We start from the raw sequence: 23,742 nt of genomic DNA, 5'->3' as shown, positions 1-23,742 counted from the left end.
AAGCTACTCATCGATGAATTTGCTCTTCAGTGTTTGGACTCCGTAATGATTTCAAACCACACTGAACTGAGCTAAACTGAACTGAACTTAAACACTAAAAACTGAACCACCCTGATCCAGTTACTATGACCATTTATGTGAAGCTGCTTTGACACAATCTCCATTGTAAAAGCGCTGTACAAATAAAGCTGAATTGAATTGATTTTAAGCATTTGTTTTAATGACACATTTACTCTTCCTGCTCAGGAACACGATGAACCCATCCTGAAGCACTTACAAGACATTAAAGTCAAATTCTCTGACGCCGGACAGCCCATGGTGAGTCTGACTGTCGGAGTCATTCGCTTGTTGATTGATTTATTGGTTTAATCTCACTGTTGCCTTTTTGTTTGTTCTGTTTCTGTAGAGTTTCACATTAGAGTTCCACTTTGAGCCCAATGATTTCTTCACACAAACAATCCTGACAAAAACCTACAAGATGCGGTCTGAGCCGGACGAGTCGGACCCCTTCTCTTTCGACGGGCCGGAGATCATGGGCTGCACGGGGTACAGATGAATTCTGCTCTTTCCCTGTTTTAGTGCTAGGATGCTTTGGAGATAAACAACGATTTGTTCATGTATTAATAACAAATGGCAACAGGATTTGGATCTTTGAGTATCAGACATGCTTCGATGCTAATTTTGAGCACTGTTAAGGTTTTTATTTACTATTCTGTTGGTTGGATCTAGAGCTTTGTGTATATAGTTCTAAATCTGAAATGTTCAATAAATAATTTCATGGGGTGTGGGCTAGTGATTCTGCCCTCGGTTGTAAATCCCGATATGCACATTTTCAATATTAATAATTTAGATAGTGCTCGGCAGTAGTTTTCACTGAGCTCTTCAGTATAGAGTCTGAGTTGAGTGATTTTGGGTTTCAGCTGCACGATCGACTGGACTAAAGGCAAGAACGTCACATTGAAAACCATCAAGAAGAAACAGAAGCACAAGGGTCGTGGCACAGTGAGGACGGTCACCAAGACGGTTCCCAACGATTCATTCTTCAACTTCTTCTCTCCGCCTGAAGGTACATCATTTTACATGCGTTGAAAAATTACAACCCGTTTACCTCACCCTCGATTCAAGAGGATTTTGATCTGTGAAGCATTAGATGTTAGTTTTTGTTGACTTTAGCTGGTTTATAGAATACATGTCAATGGCTGTAGGCACTTTCAAGACTTATTTTTTTTTTTGCACTACACTTAACACAAAACAGTGAGTTCTCGTATTACTGTGCCATGTTTTACTAATAGTACCATATATATTTTGTGGAGGTGTGGTGTCATGCATGTAAAAGTAATATAAAATCAATATACACTCTAGAGAAGAGCAGTAAATAAGTGCTGTTTATTACAGCTGTTGTTGATTTTAGTGCTGGGCAAATATTAATTGCACCCAAAACTAAAGTTTTTTTTGACCGTACGTGTACTGTATATCTAAATGCACATGCATGCATATATTTAAATGAATGTTTGTTTATATTTAGTAATATTAAATGTACGTATTTTTATAGAAATCCATGCATGATGGATATATAACCACAATTTTTTTGGTGTAATTAGTTGTAATCTTTCCCCAGCACTAATTAATTTATGCTTTTAAAATGAGTTGATTTTATAAATTGCAGATAATCTGAAAGTTTAAGTTGCTTCCAAGTATAAAAAATAAGGATGTCAGTAATTCAGGATGAATGTTGTTAAAGCCAGTGCAAATAATAATGAAAAAATCATGTTTCCACTAATGTAGAGCTAATCTTTCGTATGAGCGTTTTTCCTTACTTGACTGTATTTATTTAATTTGTTTGCAGTTCCAGAAAGCGGTGAGCTGGTGAGTGGATCTTCCTACTTCTAAACTTAATATCCAAATGCGCAATAAAACAAACTGTTTAATTGTGACTTGGCTTAATTTAGTGTGAAATTGACCATAAAATTAACTTGTATAATTAATTTCTTTGATTGCTTGTTTTGTGACATCAGCTTGCAGAAATCGAGATATGCTGGTGTATATAATGGTATTAAATGAGTGTCACGCAGTAATATTAGGAGTGAAAGTTTGTTGATGCTGTTTCAGGATGAAGACTCAGAGGCAGTTTTAGCAGCAGATTTCGAGATCGGTCACTTCATCCGTGAGCGTATCGTTCCCAGAGCTGTGCTGTATTTCACTGGAGAGGCCATCGAAGATGACGATGATGACGTGAGTGAACAAGACCACATAAAACTGTTCATTCCTCTAACTAGACGACTAGTCAGTGTTTATACTGAGAGCACTTTGACGTACATTTTTGTACTTTAATAGCAGACGTGGAAAGAATTTACCTTATTTGTTAATCATCTAGTATTCATGTAAAAATTCTTATTGAATTGTGAAGTTGTATTCCCTTTGTTTATATTGATTAACCTAAACACAGTGTTAGTTTTTAAAGTGGTAAAGCCTTAATGTAATCTAGATGTATATAGAATATACTTTTTCTCTCCATGAAAATGGCCATAGGAGTAGGCATGGTGTTAAATGGAAAAAAAATAAGAAACCAAATGACCAAAAGTTGCCCAATATTCCTCAATCTGAACACTGTTTTTCTTTTTCAGTATGATGAGGAGGGAGAGGAAGCGGATGATGAGGTTGGTGTTTATTTTTTTCTATTTGCATATCATAACCGATTACACAATTACAGAACAATAATCATGAAGGCACAGCAAACTTTTTACCCCATTCTCCCTCCCAACAACCCATTCCCTTAAAAAAAAAAAAAAAAACTAAATAAATAAATAAAATATAAATAAATCAACAAATAAATATGATAAAAAAGGGGGAAGAGAGAAAAAAGGGGATGTTTAAATCAGGTAGAGAGTGTTTACTGAGTGTTTAATCCATGATACTTCCCATATTCCTAAGCTTGTTCTAGTTGTAGTAGACTGTCAACATTTACATTGTACTTTAGAAAGTTATTAAAAGGTCTCCAGATATCTTCAAACACACTTTGTTTCTTTTTGACAATGTATGTGATCTTCTCCATTGACATATGCCATTTCTTTAATCCTGTGTTTTTTTTTTTTTATTACAATTTTTTTACTATTAATAATAAGTTAAACTTGCAATAAAAATGAATCCTTTTTAACACACGTCCAACATTGCCTTTAAATCTCCCTGTTAATTTTTTTTTCTTCTGGAGTAATTCCTATAATCATGAATTATAGTGTCAAGCCTGAAATTATTTGTACTGTTCGCAAGTTTGACGGTGGGAAATGGCGTTGGCTCCTTCAAAAAGATCATAAAGAGATGTCCAATAGGCTTCATAGTGCCTAGAAAAACAATTTCTCTGCTTTTCTCTACATTTAAACAAAAACTAAGTCAGAATTAGCCAGCGTATGAAAAATTTCTGGCTTGACAAATGTTTTAGGACATCTTTGATTAAATCTCATGATCCACTTCTAAATGCTGACTACTATATAACGTTAAATTATGTGGTCAATCTTATATTAGTCTTTCTTTTTGATTGGCTGCAGAACAAACCACTGTTCTCCCAGTGACTTGCCTATTTAACCTAGCATGCCTAATAAATCATAAGCCCTTTAATGAAACCAACTGATGTGTGTTTGTTTTGCAGGAGGGCGAAGAAGAGGCAGATGAGGAGAACGATCCAGACTATGAGCCCAAGGTAAGAGTCCAGACGTCCGTTAGAGCTGCTCATAAGTGTCTGATACTGAGATCTCAACATACAGAACTCAAACGGTCACCTCCACTCATCCAGACACACTCATCACTCAACAATAGTGTGTAAACCGCTGTACAAATAGTTAAGCGCACATATACACAGCCCAGATGGCCGTCTTTCCTGGTGTATCCACCTTTTTTTTTTTTTTAGACATGCTGATATTCAGTACAGTTTATAATAATGATTGAATATGCATAATGCTGTTATTGATCACTTTTAAAATAAGAATACAACACTATCTGTCTCTTAATAGTAATATTCTGTGTTGTATTGGCAGTGGTTCATCTCAGCACCAAATTGCACCAAAAACAGGCTAGTACTTCATTTAAGACGCTGAATGTTTAGTTTAATGGATATTCCTCCCATAATTGATGTAAAACATCATGTGCTGCAGGGCAAAGGTGGATGCACTGCCATCTCTGGTACACGCATTAGTGGAAGATTATCTATCTCTGCTGCAGTCAGTGGATGAATGAGCGCAGTGTTTGCGGAGTGAACATCTGTTAGTGCAGGAGCGCTCTGACCTTTAACCCTGCTTTATAAATACCACAATGCACTTCTGTGCTTATTTTGGGTTCTCGCCTCTAAAACTCCTCTGAAGCGGCTGTGTTTAATACACACACTGCCCTACAAAGGTCAGTTTTTGATTTTTCACACTCATTCTGCCTGTTTTTCTCTGGATCTGTGCGTGTTGAGGACTCTGACTGTACTTACTCCGTCAGGTCAAAGGTCAGGATGGGAATCATAATGGATGCTTGTCCCCTGGCTTTACTGAGCATCTTTGCTGTACAATTTGATGTTTTACATGAAAAATTAAGTACAAATATTGAATTATTGTACTGTTAGTGAATTTGCACAATTTTACCAAATATGTATTGTGTAATTCGGTGACTTTTATTATTATTTATTTAAGTGACATAATTGTGTACACTTATGAGTATTTCAATGATCTGTAATAGTGTACTTAAGGATTTAAAAATGTATATTTTAGTGATTATAATTGTATTTTTATTTTTTATATATTCTATAAAATTAGGAAGCATTTAGTAAAAGGTTATAATATATATTACTTTTACAAAAGCACTTAACTTTCCTATCTTTAATCAATTACTTTCCTTGAATGTGACTGAATGTTTAATTCCTCCTGAGGACTTAATTTGTACATAAAACATGGCAAAGGAATAAGACAACTGCATAAATAATAAATTACATGAAATTAACCCAAAAATAAGAGACATTTAACAAATTATAATTAAGACCAGACGGTCTTGGCATGATCAGACGGTCTTTACCAGATGTCAATTTGGACGTTCTAGGTTGACACATTTATATTTACTGAAGAATCACCTAAATGTAATTACTGCCAGGCTGCTCTCACCACAAAACATATTTTGTTAGCATGTAGACATTTATTTTTATTAGGAGAATACTTTAGACATTTATAAAAAGGTACCACCAGGAAGAGTTAAATTACCAAAAATTGAACTGAAATCATATTCAACTTTGCATAAAGTTTTTGTGAATTTTATCTATGGATATTCTCTATTTAAGTCACTTTTAGTGTAATACTTTTTATTTATATTTTTCGTGTAATATTTTGTATATCCATTTTGCCAAAAAATAGCCATAAGTTGCTGATGTGGCAATAAATAAATAATAAATTTTAAACAATTATTAATAACTTGGGGAATTGTAGCAATTCAATTACTATCAATATTGTAATTATTTTAGATTAGATTCAACTTTATTGTCATTACACATGTACAAGTACAAGGTAACGAAATGCAGTACAGACTTTATCAAACAACAAAACAGTAATTTATTAAGCCACACTTGGCTTTCTGCCCTATACACTTCTATTCATACACGTGTGAATGCGACAGACCGGAAACGCAAGCTCATGCGACAAGTTTCACAGTTCACTGCATTGCGAGGTTGAAACTTGGTTAACTCTGAGCTGCGTAATTGCACCACATGACTGCATGAGACCATTTAAAGATTAAAACATCTGTACAGAACTTTAAAATATGGACCAATCGCTTGCTTTTTTTATAGTTTCTAATCACCTTGTTTAATCCTGCTCCTTTTCGCAGCGCTCCACAACAATTTTGCATGCTCATACTTTTGTGAACGTTCAATTATTCAAATATAATTAAATTTACTCTTGAGTATATTACTTAAATATACTGTGTAAGGTTGCACAATGTATTGGCTTTTTAAAACTTTTACAATAATAATACATTTAGCTATTTCGAACTTATGTAATTGGTGTAATTTGGTGTAGTTAAATGTGTATCTGCTCGTTTTAATTTGCAGCTTAAATAACAAATTAGTTTCTAAAAGCTTAATTTTAGTGTAATTTTATTACTTTTTAAAGCACCTTTCAAAATAAAATATCAACCTTAAACCAGACTTTTTGTAATGAATGAATAAATAAAGGCATTGTCGTCTTTGGATGATGAACTTAATACATAAAACAATGCAAGTAAATACAATAAACGTGACTAAAATACTCTGCCAGGGCCAAACAGCATCTGTGAGAAGTTTTTGCTATTTTTACACAGATATATTTGCAAATGTATGCTGAAAGCTTTGTTTACTAGCTAAACCCAAGTCAGTTTTTTTTTTTTTTTATTGCATTTTTAAAGAGTTACTATGCAAATACAATTAGACCATTTTGTTTGGTAAATCAAGCAAGACGCATCGATTTATGTCTACTAAAAGACTGTAAAATATTAGCTAATATTACTAAAATATAAATGTATATTTACACACATTTACACAAACCAATTCAATAATGGGCTAAGAAATTATTCTGATTTATTTTTTACATTTCCTTTGGCTTTATTGCTTATGTGCTACAGAACGATAGCTAGAAATCAGTATTGCATCCTACAATCTATTTCTATTGTTTATTTTTTAGATCAGTCGTGTGGCTCTTTTTCTGGCTTGCTAAAACTAAACAAGCCACTTTATTCAAACTCTGCTGTGAAAATGAGCAAAGCATCACTGCTCATTCATCTGCTCTGCATTTCTCCATATTCATCTCCAGCATGTCACATTTCTGCTTCATCATCATCATCATTCTCACAGCATGATCAACTAATCCACATGTAGACTCTCTTACAGCGCCACAACACTATAAACACCATGATTAACATGTTACGTCTTCGAGCACTCTTGTGAGTTCCTCTTTAAATTTCTCCACTAGGTTTAAGTGGTGTCTGTAGTAACCCTGTCCCGGTAGGTAAAGCTCATCTCTGAATGTGACCCCTTCCCATGATTCCTGCTCATCCCCACACTAATCACTAATCGGGCGTGTGCTTGTTTTGACGCTCTTAACCATCGTGGGTTGTTGCCATTAGCATCTGTATTGTTTCTGTATGTTGAAGCATCCGGTTTGCTCTTAATGAACTTTTTTTTTTTTTGGTTCGACTCGTTCCTTTTTTTTTTTTTTTTTTTTTTTTTTATTCGAGTCTTTCTGTTGTGGAAATGCAAGTGGAGAGTGCTCGTTCTGTCCTGCGATTGGTTAAAACTGGTGTCAATCATTGCTTTGACATCCACAGGGCCCTATGAAATCTCCCTTATACTTATTTTGTGCTTAAAGGTTTATGAATGCTGACTTTTAATGTCTAATTTTAGTCATCAATGTGTGAAGTATGAATATAAAATTGTAGTTTTTTTTTTCAAATCTGCCAAGATAAAAGTTTCTAAATGATCATTTGTGCATTTTAGTCAGTGCAAAGTATAAATAAATGTAGTTTATTCCACATTTGTCAACTAAATTTTTCTAATGGCATTTTAATGTCTTTTAGTGATTTAAGAAGTGTGAAGTATCCAATTTTTGCAAAATTCAGGCTCTTATTTTTTGTCTTGATGTGTTTTTTGGTCATCTGTGTGAAGTATAAATATAAAATGGTGCTTTTTATATTTACCAGATTAAAGGTTTCTGAATGCTCATTTATTATTCATTTTTAGTCATTGAAAATTAAGTTTTGTAATGTTATTTTAAAGTCTTATTTTAGTCATTAAAGTGTGAAGTATAAATCTAAAATGTTCAGGCTCTTATTTATTGTCTTAGTGTTTTCTGATTATCATGTGAAGTCTAAATATAAAATTGTAATTCTATATTTACCAAATTAAAGCTTTTGAATGGTCATTGTTAGTAATCAAGGTGTAACGTTTAAGTATAGTAAATTCTGAATTTGTCAAATTAAGAGGTTTTTTTGGTGTCAAGTTATTTTAATTATTAAAGTGTAAAGTTTTTTTTCTAAATTCAGTTTTTTTATATAGTTGTAATGTTATTTTAGTCATCAAAGTATGAATAATAAAAATAAAATTAAGCTTTTCAATTTTTTGTATTTTCTATATTCTGTTTTCATGTGTAATTATATTTATATTTTGTTTCTGTGACTTAAATGTAGCTCATCAAATTTTTGGGCCCCTAAGAAGTATTTTGTTCTGAAATTGTATTTATTTGTGGGCCGGTTTGATTTACTGGCCTATTTCTCTCATATTTTTTTTTTCTTATTTTTTTATTCCTTTTTAAAGACCCAATTATTATTATTATTATTATTATTATTTTTTTTTTTTAATTGTACAATGATTTGGACCCTTTAAATGTAATTTATTTTTTCATTTTAACAAATCTTTTTTTCTTTCATGTTAAATGCAGTGCAATACATTTTTCCTGAATTGTTTTAAACCAATGTTGTAGAGTTTTTTTTTTTTTTTTTTTTTAATTATTATTCAGATTTTTTTTTTTTTCTAATATCAACACTATACATGTCACTATACTTGTCTCGCTATACATGTGTATTCCTTTTACTTTTGAAGTGTTTGTGGCATTCCATGTTTTATTAGTCTGAATCTCTTTCCCTTTTTCCTACCTTTTTGAACAGGTTTGTTTTACTGGCCTAGTTTATCCAATTTTATTTTATTAACCATTATGTGTGAACTTTATTTGTAGAAAATCTATACCCTCCCTTCATTCCTCCCCGATTTTATTCAGACACTAGCCTATCAATATTTAAATGTGCATTCCATTTCTTTTGAAGTGTTCCGTGATGTTCCGTTGTCTGAGTTCTGTTGTCTGGATCCTGTGTTCTGTTTTGTGTGTCAGATCTCATAGGGCCCGTCATCCCTCAGTTTGTGGCCGTGTGATTTGATTGGCTGAGGGCCCTGAAGACTCCGGATCTCTTGTTCTGGCTGTAATCTGTTTTGTTGTTGTGGTTTTGTTTACCAGAAGGACGCCAATCCCCCAGAGGAGTGCAAACAACAGTGATGGCGGCGCCGGCTCCTTCAGGATCCCCCTACACTGTAACGGCTTCAACAACACATAGTTACTTACCGCCTTACAATGTTTTGTATTTTTCTTGGTAGAAATAATTGAATAAATAAAATACAAAGGGTTTTGAGATTTTTGTTACAAAAGAAAAAGATGAAAAAGCACCTCCTTATCATCGGGAGCCGCAGCTCATAGTATTTTACTAGACCGGTTTCTCTTGCGTTTCCCTATTATTATTCCCCCCCCCCCTCTCTCTCTCTCTCTGTATAAATAGTTAGACTGCAGTAAATCCCTCGAAGCATGACACTTGTTTCTTCACTGCTAAACTAGTTGGGTTCTCGTGAAGTCTTTTTTTGTATTGCTCTTAGACAACAGCTGTGGAAAGACTGTCCGCTTTACAGGAAAGCAACCAAAGCAGCGATGTTGGTTTTAAACCCTCACGTGCGGTCAGAATCAACAGACATTCCTCATACCTGTACATTCCTCATCAGTAGATGCTCCGCTGCATGACTTTCTTTTCCATGAGCACTTTGTATTCATGTATTGGTAGTTTTTTTTTTTTTTCCCCCTACAAGCGCTTGCATTCGTCTTCAGGTGCTGCATGCACTTGATTAGATTAGGTTTAGAATGTAAGCTCCTGATTGGTTGATTTCGAGCTCCGCCCCGGCTGACGCTTAACTCAAGAATGTGAGCTCCTGATTGGCTTATTGTGAGCTTTTCTGAGTGACGTTTTACTCTGGAATGTGAGCTCCTGATTGGCTGATTGTGAGCTCTTCTGAGTGACATTTTACTCTGGAATGTGAGCTCCTGATTGGCTGATTAGCAGACTTTGCTCTTAGTAAGTTGGAATGTAAACCTCTTATCGGTTAATTGCAAGTTTTGTCCTGAGTGACATTTATCTGCTCTTGAAATAAAAGCTAGCTCCTGATTGGTTGATTTCAAGCTTCATCTTGAAGTTGTCAACTCCGGAATTCAATCTCCTGATTGGTTCATTCCGAGGTGCACCCAATTGATTTGACTACAATGCAAGCTTCTGATTCGTTAACTCTGAGCTCCAACCTGAGCGATTATTGTCAACGCTGAAATGGAAGCTCGTGATTGGTTGATTGCATGCTCCACCTTAAAAGTTGTTGTTTCAGGAATTCAATCTCCACATTGGTTGATTCCAAACTCCACTCAATTGATTTGACAATGTGAGCTTATTATTGGTTGACTCAGAGTAAAACGTCACTCAGGGTGAAGCTCAAAAGCAAGATTCTGATTGGTTGATTTGAGAGCTCCACCTCGAGTGACTTGTCAACACTGAAATGGAAGCTCCTGATTGGTTGATTGCTTGTTCCACCTTGAAGTTTTGTAGACTCAGGAATGTAGTCTCCTGATTGGATGATTCTGATCTCAGTCCAAGCGATTTGACCACAATGTCCGCTTCTGATTAGTTGACTGAGCTCCACCCTGAGAGTTTTACTCTGGAATACAAGCCTCTGATTGGTCTATTTGCGATCCTCTCACCGTGAGTGATGTCAACACTTGATTCGATCTCCTTATTGGTTGATTTCAAGCTTTGCCCCTGAGTGATGTTTAACTCTGGAATGCAAGCTTCTGATTGGTTGATTGCTGACTCTCCACCCGGTGTGATTCGTCTACTCTGAAATGCAAGCTCCTGATTGGTTGATTCCGAGCTCCGCCCTGAGTGATGTTTGTTGACTCTGTTTGGCAGGCCTATCACTGTGAAGGGGTGTGTCTGACTTTGTGTGTGTGTGTGTGTATGAATTAATGTATGAGTGTGTGTGTGCATTCAGAGGAAGGTCTCTTCTCCCTCTCGTAGCGCAGCCCAGCAGGTCTGAAGCAGAAAGAGCAATATTTTCACCCAGAAACCCCCGAGCGCCGCAGTGTCCTGTGTGTGTGTGTCCGGCGCGGTGCACGTGTGTATCGCAGGCAGTCCGGCTCGTCCATTAGTTGGTCTGGTGAGCGGTTGAAGCAGCAGGGGTCGTTCTGGTTCCCCCTCAGCAGCTGTTGTCAAAGCAAAATGCCATGCTACAAAATACTAATGTACTCAATAACTGTACGTGGATGTATATTCATGAAAAATAAATTGGTAAAATGTGCATTGCCTTTGTCTTGTTTTTGTGTGTGCGTCTACTATTTTTATTGTTTAAAGGTGCAGCAGGTGATCTGTCAATGCAAATGTTAGCTTTGAAAACATAGTCCCTTCCCTGCCGTCCAAAGACACATTTCCTGAAATCATGAACGTGCGCTAGTCAGTTAGAAAACTCTTTATAGTACTTTATAATACTACTATACTACTGCATACTGTACATTTGCTGACACAGTTTGGTATGCTTATCAGAAATATGGAAGTTACCGGCCCGACAATTAAGATAAGCATTTTTAGTCGTTTGCCTCTCCCAGAATATAAAAATACATAAATGCATTTAGATCATTTACTTTAATCATTACTAGAAATCTGCAGGTTTCTGCATATATTTAGCCCATCGAGTCTGTATTTACTTGTGTATGTGAACATATTTATTCAGTTTTAAATTCATTGCACTAATATTATTGTGATATAATAATAGTAATATTCAAATGTTCAGCTGATTTATTTACATTACAGTTTGTAAAATAATATTGTCTTTTAGTAGATATTATATGAGGCTTGCTTTGTTTACGAATTAAGTAGATCTCATTGGATTTGCATAGTAAACAAAAGTAAAAAAATGTATATTTTTATTTCCTATAAGGTTTTTAGTTGTACTCCTAAAATCATTACGCAAAAATGTTTTTTTATTTATTTATTTTATTTTATCAATTCTCTGCAAAAATAGCAAAAAATGTCAGCAGATTCTGTCTTGCCCTAATCGGCACTATTGGAATGTGAAAAGTCTTTTAACCAGTGCAACAAAAACATTTCTGAAGACAATCACCTGCTGCACCTTTAACAGATTTGACATTTTGCACATGAACATCCATCAAGAAAGATGGGAAAAGAGAAAAATTTAAAATACAATCCGCGAACTATAGGTTTTTATAGGCTATTTGTAGTTTAAGTGCTATTTGTATTACTAAAATACGGTTTAATCGTAATAAGCATTTTCAATTTACAAAAAAAAAAAAGTTTGTGCATTACATGAAATTCAGGAAAAAATCTAATAGTTTGTATACTGTGATAATTGGATATTAATGGTTTATATTTTACACCTTTAAATTCTTGGTATAATAGGCACTAACCCAACTGCTGGGATAGTTTTTAAATTAATTTGACTTGACCGAATTTCCTTTAATTTTGTATTTTAATTCAATTTTATCTTGGTTGTAAAAAGCATTTTTTCCAACTACTATAATTGCAAAAAAATAAAGAAATAGCTTTGCATTTCACAAAATTCAGGACCAATTTAATGATATTGCTTGTATAGCATGACCTGTTGACTTTTTACAATCGTAGCTGCCCCACCAAGAATTGTATTTCATTTGCATTTCTTAACTCCTAATGTCGCTAGTTAACACTCAATGCATTGTTTTTTTCCAAACACATCCCATAATTTCTAAAATATCAACCTCTACTAAATGGTTATGTTGGATTATGGTAAAAGCACCCGAATAAATGACCAAACTGCAGGTATAATTGTTTTAATTAAACAGGTTCTTGGGGTGTAATCAAAGTATGAACGGTTTGATAGCAAATACTGCCATAGATTAGGGGTGTCCAAACTCAGTCCTGGAGGGCCGGTGTCCTGAAAAGTTTAGTTCCAACCCCAATCAGACACACTTGGGCTAGCTAATCAAGCTCTTACCAGGCTTTCTAGAAACATCCTTGCAGGTGTTGAGGTAAGTTGGAGCTAAAATCTGCAGGACACCAGAGCTTGTACCCCCCTGCCATAGAATATTTGTAATTTCCAGGTGACTCCACAAGGCGGCGGTGTAGAGTTGGTTATCGTGTGTGAAATGTTAGAGCTCATGATCATTTTCACTTTGTTTTATAAAGAAGTGATTTTTTTTAAAGGGTATTCTTGGACATGGAGTTGTGTGTGATTAGTTTATTCGTTAATTAGTCTTTAATCTTGCTAAATATAGCCATGGTAGACTAGCTTGATTTAAATGTGTACTTGAAGGGAATAAATATTGTCCACCTTGTGATTTACACTAAAAAGGTGTTTGCTGCTTGTTTAAACTAATTTAAAATAAACTGAATCAATACTTATTAGTTCAATTAGTTTTAGTATTATTTTTTTGGTTAAATATGTTGTTCAACTCACCTAAATGTGTAAAAAAAATTATTAAATTCTTAAATAATTTGTAAATATTCAATTCTAATACAAATTATACAGTGTGTGAGATAGAGATAGGTGAATAGATTGTTTGGTGGATTGATGGTTAGATAGTTATTGAGAGTGTGTCAGTGCGCGCGTCTCTGTTTCTCTTTGTGTGTGCGCGCGCGCTGATGTTGCTGAGTTGAGCGCGCGTGTGCAGTGGGCGGTCCGCGCGTGAAAGAAAACCCCCGCGCGCGCTCCGTCCCACTCATCTCAGACCCGGGACATCAGATCGTTCGTCCGTCCGCACACACACACACACACACCCATCAGCACCCACTGCTATCCCCCGCAGCCAGTGTGTGTGTTTGATGCGCGGTCGCAGGCCATGCTGGAGTCCGGCGTGCTGAAGGAGGGCGCGCTGGAGAAGCGCAGTGATGGACTGCTGCAGCTCTGGAAGAAGAAGCGTTGCGTGCTCACGGAGGACGGACTGGTGCTGCACCCGCACAAACACCACCATCAGCACCAACACCAGCAGCAGCACGACACCGGCTGCAAGGTGAAGGAGCTGCACTTCGCCAACATGAAGACGGTGGACTGCGTGGAGCGCAAGGGGAAGTATGTGTACTTCACTGTGGTGATGTCCGAGGGCCGCGAGATCGACTTCAGGTGCCTGCAGGACGAGGGCTGGAACGCGGAGATCACGCTGCGGATGGTGCAGTACAAAAACCGGCAGGCGATCCTTGCCGTCAAGTCGAGCCGGCAGAAGCAGCAGCAGTTGCTGGTGGTGTCCGCGCAGAAGATGGTGCGGAGCGCGCAGTAGGAGCCGGAGAACCTCGCTGGAGACCGGGCTGCAGCTGGAGGAAGCGCCGTGGTGTCACCTTGCGCTCCGGGACGCGCTTTTGCATTGAAGCACATCGCTGCTCGGTTAACGTCATGCACTGAATGACATGATTAACTGGATTTACAAAAAAAAAAAAGAATAGGGTAAGTGGTTGCAAGCAATTGATATTATCTGCATTCAAACACATGAGTTAAATTTCGTTGTGTTCAACTTGATTTGTTTAAATTCAGTCCAGATGAATTGTTTGCAACCACTTGCCTTGAAATTGAGTATATCCAACGAGTAACTGACATCAGTGTGCGCTCTGGGACGCGCTCAGACGCTCTTCATGCATTGAAGCACATCGCTGCTCTGGTAGCGTCATGTATGAGTGGAGATTTCGGCGGAGGGAGACCGGGGCAAGCTATCGAGGATTTCAGGAAAATGTTCATTTGCATGCGTTGTCATGTGTCCTGGCGTTGGTTATGCGTGATGCACTGAAAAAATCAATTAATTGGATTTACTATTCCTCTTTAAAGGTTAACTTTGTTTAAATTCAGCCAATATAAGTTTGCAATCACCTTAAATTTAGTAAAAACCAATTAATTGTGTGAAAAATGTCTTAATTTAGGATTTCTCGTTTTTATGTATGCTTGTGATATTTTTATAACGAGTGTGTTCAGTAAACACACATTAAGGTCAGAATAGAATAGATTGTGGAGTATTTTATATTTCATTTGGAAGATATCATGTGATTATCCTTTTAATAACTGCGATTTTAAATGATAGTTCACCCAAAACTGAAATTCTGTCTCATTTATAAGTTTTTTTTCTCTTGAACACAAAATAAGACATTTTAATCGGATATATATTAACTTATTGGTGTTTTTTCAGTGTGGAAGTCAGTGGTTTTCAACTTTGTCTTCATTTTGATTCAGCAGAATAAAGAAACTCAGTTTATAACCACTCGAGGGAGAGAAAGTAATGAGTGTGTTTTCATTTATGGGTGAACTGTGCCTTAATGATGGACAAATTCTGTATTTTTCTGCATCGTTTTTTTTTTTTTTTTTTTTTTTGCAGAATTATTTGATCATTTAAAACTGTAAATGTAGAAGGTTTACATGATGATAGAGTGATGGAAACGGGTATAGATCTTTTTTTTTTTTTTTTTAAATGTCATTTTGGGTCAAGGGTGTATTTCTATGCACTGCTTGTGTGTGGGTTTAGGAGCATAATCTAAAATTAAGCAAATTTTTGTGAATTCTATGTTCCAACTGAGTCTTGTAATATGATTTTATTGTAATACTTGATAAGTAAACAGTTAAAACATTGCAGGTTATATTAAGATAACATGCAAGTAGCATATTTTCCAAATCATATCCAAATTTGGGCAACCTGTCACATGATGATTCCAATCTGCTGTCCAAAATTAGATAAGATTCAACGCTGTTTCTTCAATTTATGTGATTTATTATGGTTAATCTATCATTTACCCCCCCCCCCCCCCCCCCCACATTGTGACGTAACAGAACATAATATATTAAAATTACATGCAAGTATATTTTCCACAAACCAAAAAAACCTGAATTTGGACAACCTGTCACATGATCATTCCTATCTGCTGTCCAAAATTACCTTAATTTTTATGCTGTTTCTTCAATTTATGTAATTAATTTTGGTCAGTTTATCATTTTTTTTATTCTGGACTGAGACAATGCAACATAATATATGAAAATAACATGCAAGTATCATATTCCCGCTCCAAAAAAAGGCAAATTTGGGCAACCTGTCACATAATGATTTCAATCTGCTGTCCTAAATGAGCTCGATTTCTATTCGGTTTCTGTAATTTATTTGATTTACTTTGGTCAGTCTATTGGTTTTCCTCATTGTGACATAATATATTCAGATAACATGCTAGCATATTTTCCAAAAATGACAAAAGCCAAATTTGGGCAACCTGTCACATGATAGTTTTAATGTGCTGTGCAAAATAACCTGAATTTCTACGCTGTATCTTTAGCTTATATCATTTATTTTTGTCAGTCTATCGTTTTTCCCCTATTGTGACATAGTGAAACATAATATATTAAGATAACATGCATATAACAAATTCCCTCCTGAAAAAAAAATCCAAAATTGTGCCACCGGTCAAATAATAATTCCAATGTAGTGTCCAACATGAGGTGAATAATTATTGTGTCTTCAATTTACATTATTTATTTTGGTCAAACTATATATATTTTTTACCCAATTGTTACATATTGTAACATAATATATTAAAATTACATGCAAGTATCATGTTCACCTTCCAAAAAGCCAAATTTGAGCAACCTGTCAATGATAATTTTAATCTGCTGTCCAAAATGGCCTGAATTTTTACATAGTTTTTTCAATTAATATACTTTATTTTGGTCAATCTATATATTTTTTTCTCCATTGTGACATAATGTGACATAATATATTAAAACAACATGCAAGTAGCAAATCCCCCCCGAAAAAGCCAAGTTTTAGCAACTTGTAACATGATAATTTCAATCTGCTGTCAAAAATTAGCTCAATTTATATTCATTTCATCAATTTATACAATCTATTTTGGTCAATCTATTGTTTTATTCCCCATTGTGACATAATATATTAAAATAACATGCTAGTAGCATATTCACCCTTCAAAAAAAGCCAAATTTGGGCGTCCTGTCACATGATGGTTTCAATCTGCTGTGCAAAATGAGTTGAATTTCTATGTTGTTTTTCAATTCATTTAGTTTATTTTGGGCAATCTGTTTTTTTTTTTTTTTGCATTCCAGCATTGCTTGTATAATTCACAATTGAATATTTTGCATCCTATTTTCCTGTAAACCTTAATCTTACACTGTATTGTCTGGCTGTAAACGTTGACATGATTCTTAATAGCGAAGACTGTATTTATATGAGGTGAAATCTGTGCGGCCAGCCCCGGTCTCCTCCATAATGTGCTATAAAAGCCTTCAGTTCGTCACTATCGGTCTGTCCGGAACACAAGTGCCACCTCCACTCTTGATTTCGGCACAGTTTCATCCGTCATTTCTTTGCGGCTCTGGACGCGTAATCAATATCTTCCAGGAGAGCCAATTTTGTTACGGTGCAGGGATTTTAAAGAGTCGCACAACTGGGAGAAAAAAAACTGCAGACTCAATCCACCATCAGCCATTCATGGGGAGTCTCTCTCGGATTGCTCTAATCCATGAAGCCTGCGTTTGGTTCTATATTTATTTGTACATATATATTTTGTATCCGCTCATCTGCCTATTCGAATGTTGGGTTTAAGTACACTTGCTGAAGATGGGTTTCTTGCTTTGATATGAAGTTGGCTTGTTTAACTGGACGATCCAAGTGGTTTTTAAAGTATATTCTTGGTTTCACGCTGTAAAAAAATATGCATAAATTAGCAGTTTGGGGTATTTTTTATGCTTTTGTATTTAATTTTGGGATCTTAATCTGTTTTTCCAACAACTTATAACCTTCAAAAGTGTAAAAAAGTCACTTTTATTGACATTTTTAATAGTTTAAAGTGATATATGGTCTGGGTTGGTGTTGTATATTACTCTACAAAACCCTTTGTAATAAGCTGCCAGTGCTTTATCTGTTATTTTACACACCTATCTATTATTTCATATACATTATATTATTTTAAACTACTAAAATGTCACTAATAGTCGCTTTGTTAAACTGTAGAGTTGAATTTTCAACATCAAAAGTCTACAGAGCAGAGATTTACATCCCATAATGCAATGCACAACCATAAATAAGCTGTAATCTGTTAATTAACATATTTATTACAGCATAACTTCATATTCAAACCAAAGTATGTGCTTCATGGTTGTCAGAATGATAAGTGGATCTTATTTTGTTCTGATTGTGCCATTCATTTCAATGCGGACGCCATGTTTGATGCGTTGAAAACGTAAACATCTTGAATGTTGTCTCCTCAGTGTGCACCAAATATGGCCTCCGTCTGTGTATACTGATCAATATTGCTTTGCATAAGTCAAACACACGGTGACAGAACTGAGTAACGGTTGATTGATCAGGAATGCATCAGTGATCGCCTGTTGTTTGCTTTCTGCTGTGTGAAAATGACGTTTTGTTGATGCGACGGCATCGTTCCTTATGCTGATATGAATGACAATTTCATACCTTTAAAATATACATTCCATTTCAAATGAACACTGGATCTTTGTGTTTGCTTTTTGAAGTTTTTTAAAGGGATTTTGATGCTATTTAAGGAATAAACAGCACTGTATTCAGTCAGAGACTAGTTTGTCGAGACTAAACCTGAATTTTCCAGTCAAGCCCTGAGCTCAGAATATCCTTGAGTCCAGGGGGTCCCTCCCGTTTAAAGGGCAAGAGGGGAGTTTGAGCTCAGGAAGTCTCGAGAACTCCCTTGCTTGTAAATGTGTAAGTAGGTAAAGAGTTTGTCTTGTGATGCCACTTTAGAATCGTTATCCTGCTGTGAGGCAACAGTGCTAACCACTGGGCCTTGTTTTGCCCTTTCAGGAGAAGGGGTGGAAGGGGATTCTTCAAGACGAAGATGACTGAAATGAAAAACTCTGGTTATGTATAGCAAGTCAGTATTCATCTGACTGCTGTGATATGTGAAGCTAATGCAGGACCAGCTGTGATCAACCATAAGCACGTGATCCTCTTGAAATTAGTTTATAAATAAACTGCACTTCATCTTGTTTAACACTCGAACAACTAAATAAATGCTTAAGTCTATTTAATTGATTCTATTTTAATTACATTACAACATCGATGCTGTAAAAGGAACCTTATAACATTGAAAATAGTCACATTAAGCTTTCACCTGAAGTTAATCAGTAGGTGAAAGAACACCATTGACGTGGTCATAGTAGATGTTTTATTCTGGCTGAACATGCAAATGTTATTTGCACGACATTAACAGCCACGTCCTGGTGTTTCAGACCTCATCAGTCACGTTCGCAGTGCGTCTCGTGTCTCCACTCGTCCTCTTCCTGAGCTATAAGTGGAAGCTGTTTCCTAGAATGATCGTTCACTGTCAGAGCTGTCAGTAAGAGCAAGTGTTGGCCGTGCATCTATGGCTCTGAACGCCGGCTAACTTAATTAAAGCCCGGACGGCAAATCCGAGCGAGCATCCAATGCAGGAGGACCACCATGAAGGATACGTGTGTTACTGGATACACATGACCTTTATGGAGGAGGACAGTTTATTACATCACACTGGAGGCTCTCGTGTCTTGTAATGCTGTCGATTCAGGATTTGATCAGTGACTGAGATGCATTCGGAGTCATCCTGACAGATTCATGTGGGTCGCTCTAGAAAGATAATCCAGCAGGCAGTTTTGTTTAACTTTCCTGTTGACTTATGGGTTAAAAAAAACAGATCCATGCACCATTTCAACAGCAGAAAAAAAGTTAGCATGTTATTAGTAACAGAATCAAATGTTTCACATCACATTTAAACATTTTGCGTTATTTTGCAGGGTCCCTGCGGAGTCTTAAAAAGTGTTAAGTCTTAAATTAAAAAATCGAAATTTATGGCTTTAAAAAGTCTTAAATTTGCTGTTTTAGGTCTTAAATGTTTTTGCACAGGTCTTATTTTTGCGATGTCCATGTAACGCTACATCTAATGCTCATTTAAATTCTTTTTGTTGTTGTTGCTAGGTTTTTGGGGTGTTGTAGTTCTTTATTTCACTAGTCCAATTGTAATTTGCAGTATTACAACTACAAAAAGGTCAACCTGCAATAGCCAATCAGCTTTCTGTTATTAAACTCAGTGCGCGCGGCGAATGTGACATCATCGATGTGTTTGCTGAAGTTCGCTTTGAGTGCGCGCGACATGATTTCGGCTGGCAGAGTAAGCCGTTATTTCACTGACAAATGTCGCAAGCGCAGTTTTAGAAGTCGGGAGCGCTGTAATACAAGAGAGCGAATCTCTGCTCACACGCCGGTTTCCTTTGTTCATTGACAAAACTGCTTGCGAGCTCTCAAAACACTGGCTGCTCACGTGCGAAAGATCTGCTCTCGCTCCGTCGGACTCCTTTCGTGCTTTTCCAGAGATGCTTCAGCATATGAAATAGTGTAGTTTTACTACAGTAAAGTGTGTTGAATTGTAGAAAAATATACCCTATATTGTAAAAAAAAACAAAAAAAAAAAACTAAAGCACTGGGTAGTTTGTTTTTAATACACTTGTGTTACCATAGCAATTATAGTATTACCACAACAGAGTAATTGAAGTACTTTACTGTACTTTACAAAACACTGTACAGCAGACACTAGTTCACTTTATTTTAGTGATAAAATGGGATTGATAGTAGGCTATAATACCTAATCAAGTTTTTACCTATTTTCTATCACAGTTACATTTCTGCTTGCCAGAATGACCAATAATTATTGGCTAGAAATTGCAACAGCCATGGGAAAGGAGGAAAGTTTTTGTAAAACTTTGGAAAAACTCTGAGGGATACGTTTGTTAAAACAACAAAAAAGAATCAATGATAATGATTATCTTTTTATCCGTCTGATTTTACTTTCTGTTTTTTTGTAGCGCCCCCTGTCATTTAAAAAAAATATGTCAATGGTGAACGTGTCAAGTATAAAAGCCTTAATCCGTTTCGTGAGTTGTGCGATGTGGTGCCAGGTGAAAGTATAAATCTGCATTAAGATGTTTGTTTTTTCTGTAGTTCAATGATGCATTTAACTTGTCTTTAATACTGTTCAATTTAAATAACTTTATTTTACCCCTAATTTTGTGCTTTTACATTTTCTCTCGCGTGTTTTTGATAGGTCTTAAATTTAATACTTAATGGTCTTAAAAAGGTCGTAAAAGGTCTTAAATTTGACTGATATATGCAGAGACCCTGTTTTGGAAACAATATTTGACATTAATATTGGATTCAATCTCAGATTTAATGACAATTATACATTGTACATCATATAACGTCCCTCAGTTTAAGGAGAGCGAATGGAAGATGCTTGAAATGCATCCTCAGTTCTGGAAGGAGTCGTGTGTGTTTCAGTGTGGTCTGCATTGCTGAGATTGTTTCAAAGGCCTCGCAGGACATTATATGGCAGGGAGTGTGTAAAAACGGCACACTGACTCATTGGTGTTCACACCCTGTTTGTCTATTTTAAGTGTTGTGCACCTCTGTGTAATGGGAGCGCGTCACTTTTATAGCCGCTGATCTCATATGTGTTTACTGATCACATCCGTTTGACATATAACTACAGTAAGGACAGTTCTTTGGCTAGTGTGGGCTTGAAAATGAAACGTAGGCCTATTACACACACACAAATAAGCTCTTATGCTATAATATTTTACAAACACTTGAGAAAGTTTCGCAAAAAGCTGTCAGTTGCCTGTTATATTTCGGAAGTTCAGCTTGATGTGATATTTAAAACTACTAAACTTAAAGGGCACCTATTATGCAAAAATCACTTTTATAAGGGGTTTAAACACAGTTGTGTGTCAGCAGTGTGTGAATATAAGCAGCCTCTAATTGTAAACGATTATTAATTATACTTTTTAATAATCACCATTGATTAAAACAGCCTGCAGAAACACTTTGATTGATGTTCTCCCTTTGTTGATGTCAACTCTCCCTCATTAGCCAACACAATCTCACGACAATTCGTAACTTTTTGATTTAGTGGTTAATTTGTATGAATTCGTAAGATCTAATTCGTACAATTTAGTACGATTTGCTTAATCCCCAAATGACAGTAGGGTTTAGGGGTGGGGTTAGGTGCCACGCCTCCTTTTTAAAATTGTACAATTTCAGACGACTGAATTCGTACGCACTAGCCACTAAACTGGCAAGACTTAAAATACTTACGTTTTCTCATGAGATCAGGCTGCATTAGCATAGGATGTTACTTTGCTTTTGAATCTGACACCATGCTGACACTTGTAGCTCCGCCCTCTTTTGAAAAGAGCACAATCTCATTTGAATTTAAAGCGACAGTCACCAATATTAATCAAACCTTAAAAGAGCCAGTTTCAAAGAGTTATACAACATTATTAGAGTGATATTTTGAGCTGAAACTTCACACACACACACTAGAGACATCAGAGACTTACTTTACATCTTGTAAAAAGCGAAATAATGGTCATCTTCAAAGCTTGTGTGAACCAAAAGTTTCTGCATGGTAGTTTCCTGAAACGGAATGTTGAGTAAGAGGCGGGGTTTAATTAATTGAGCTCCGCCTCTTCTCTTTAACTTGCACTAAGTTAGGAGTGTCAAACTCAATTCCTGGAGGGCCGCAGCTCTGCACAGTTTAGTTCCAACCCTAATTAAACACCACTGATCAAACTAATTGAGTCCTTCAGGCTTGTTTGAAACCTACAGGTAAGTGTGTTGGAGCAGGGTTGGAACTAAACCGTGCAGGGCTGCGGCCCTCCAGGAATTGAGATTAACATCCCTGCACTAGCTAATGGTTAGAGGGGCGTGGCTAAACATGTTCCGCCCAGTCCATCAAACTGACATCATCAGAGAAGACTTTCCATTCCAGAATGAAAGCAGATGATTTAATGATTTGTAAATGTAACTTGTGTAATGGATTGTTTATAGCCTCACTGTTAGGTCGTTTCTCCCTTCTATTTCTGTTTGCTGTTATTTGTATGGGTGTTCATTGTTTGTATGGGTTTTCATATATATATGCACATAATATTTGAGCATTATAATTTAAAACCGTGTAACCAGATTAGCAGATTATAATTAAAATATAAAATAAAACAAATTGAAAATAAATGTCAGCAAAAAAAAAACAGTGCAAATTTAGATTTGACGCTGACTTTAAGTGTTTAAAACATCTTCAAATATTACTATTATTATCTGGATAAAGGAAATGTCGTTTTGGTTGGGAGCTGGAGCTGTGTTTCTGCAGCAGAATCATTGTAATTGTCTAATTGCCGGTTAATCTGTGTAATCATTTACTCCTTGCAGCAGTGGCATGGAATTAAACCAAAGCTAATTAGTCGAGAAACACACAGAACCTCCAGCAGAGTTTAGATAGTTAACTTTAGTGTATTAAAAAATAACACAAAAACACAACACAATACGTATTAGCGATATTAAAACATGCTACAACATATATAATAAACGTATATTAATATATTCTATATTAGAGCACAATATGTTGTATTAAAACATGTTCAAGTTAATTCATGTTAGAAATATGCTAGACAAATGCTTATTTATGATAGCATGTGTTTGCATTTAATGCTAGCCATGTGTCAAAACATGCTAGACATACTTTAGGAAGATATTACATGCTAGGTGTGTTAAAACATGTTAGACTCACTTTAGCAGTATGTAAATTTAGTCTAGCGTGTAGTTAACATGTTAATGACATGATAAAACACTGAGAGACTGCATGCAAAAGTATTTGTTTCATATATATATATATATATATATATATATATATATATATATATATATATATATATATATATATATATATATATATATATATACAGTTGAAGTCAGAATTATTCACCCTCGCTTTGCATTTATTTTTCTTTTTTTTTAAATATTTCTCAAATGATGTTTAACAGATTCAGGAAATTTTCACAGTGTGTCTAATAATATTTTTTCTTCTGGAGAAAGTCTT

At 35.7% G+C, this 23,742-nt stretch overlaps 2 protein-coding genes across 29 annotated transcripts in view; both read left to right on the top strand.

The window, feature by feature from the left end:
- The window catches only part of nap1l1 (nucleosome assembly protein 1-like 1), a 29,078-nt gene extending 17,935 nt beyond the window's left edge, over nucleotides 1–11,143 (top strand). For 3 of the 28 annotated variants that reach the window (XR_015481835.2, XR_015481829.2, XR_015942045.1), the window contains exons 8-17: nucleotides 247–318; nucleotides 407–546; nucleotides 921–1,066; nucleotides 1,847–1,866; nucleotides 2,110–2,232; nucleotides 2,625–2,657; nucleotides 3,644–3,694; nucleotides 6,963–6,994; nucleotides 8,997–10,078; nucleotides 10,730–11,143. Coding sequence is in view for 7 of the 28 variants with exons in the window: in XM_087246145.2 (XP_087102271.1) it covers nucleotides 247–318; nucleotides 407–546; nucleotides 921–1,066; nucleotides 1,847–1,866; nucleotides 2,110–2,232; nucleotides 2,625–2,657; nucleotides 3,644–3,694; nucleotides 8,997–9,035 (624 nt within the window). In the remaining 21 variants the exon portion in view is untranslated. 28 annotated transcript variants of the gene reach the window in all.
- A 2,431-nt stretch (nucleotides 11,144–13,574) lies between these two features.
- phlda1 (pleckstrin homology-like domain, family A, member 1) lies at nucleotides 13,575–14,614 on the top strand. The gene is given in 1 exon segment (NM_001006011.1): nucleotides 13,575–14,614. A coding segment is annotated over 1 exon segment (435 nt). The 5' UTR covers nucleotides 13,575–13,673; the 3' UTR covers nucleotides 14,109–14,614.
- The last annotated feature ends 9,128 nt before the right edge of the window (nucleotides 14,615–23,742 follow it).

This window comes from Danio rerio, chromosome 4 (assembly GCF_052040795.2).
Source record: "Danio rerio strain M-AB ecotype USA chromosome 4, GRCz13ab, whole genome shotgun sequence".
Classification (NCBI taxonomy): Eukaryota; Metazoa; Chordata; class Actinopteri; order Cypriniformes; family Danionidae; genus Danio; species Danio rerio.
The sequence above is the reverse complement of the archived record's forward strand: the minus strand, read 5'-3'. Positions and strand labels throughout refer to the sequence as shown.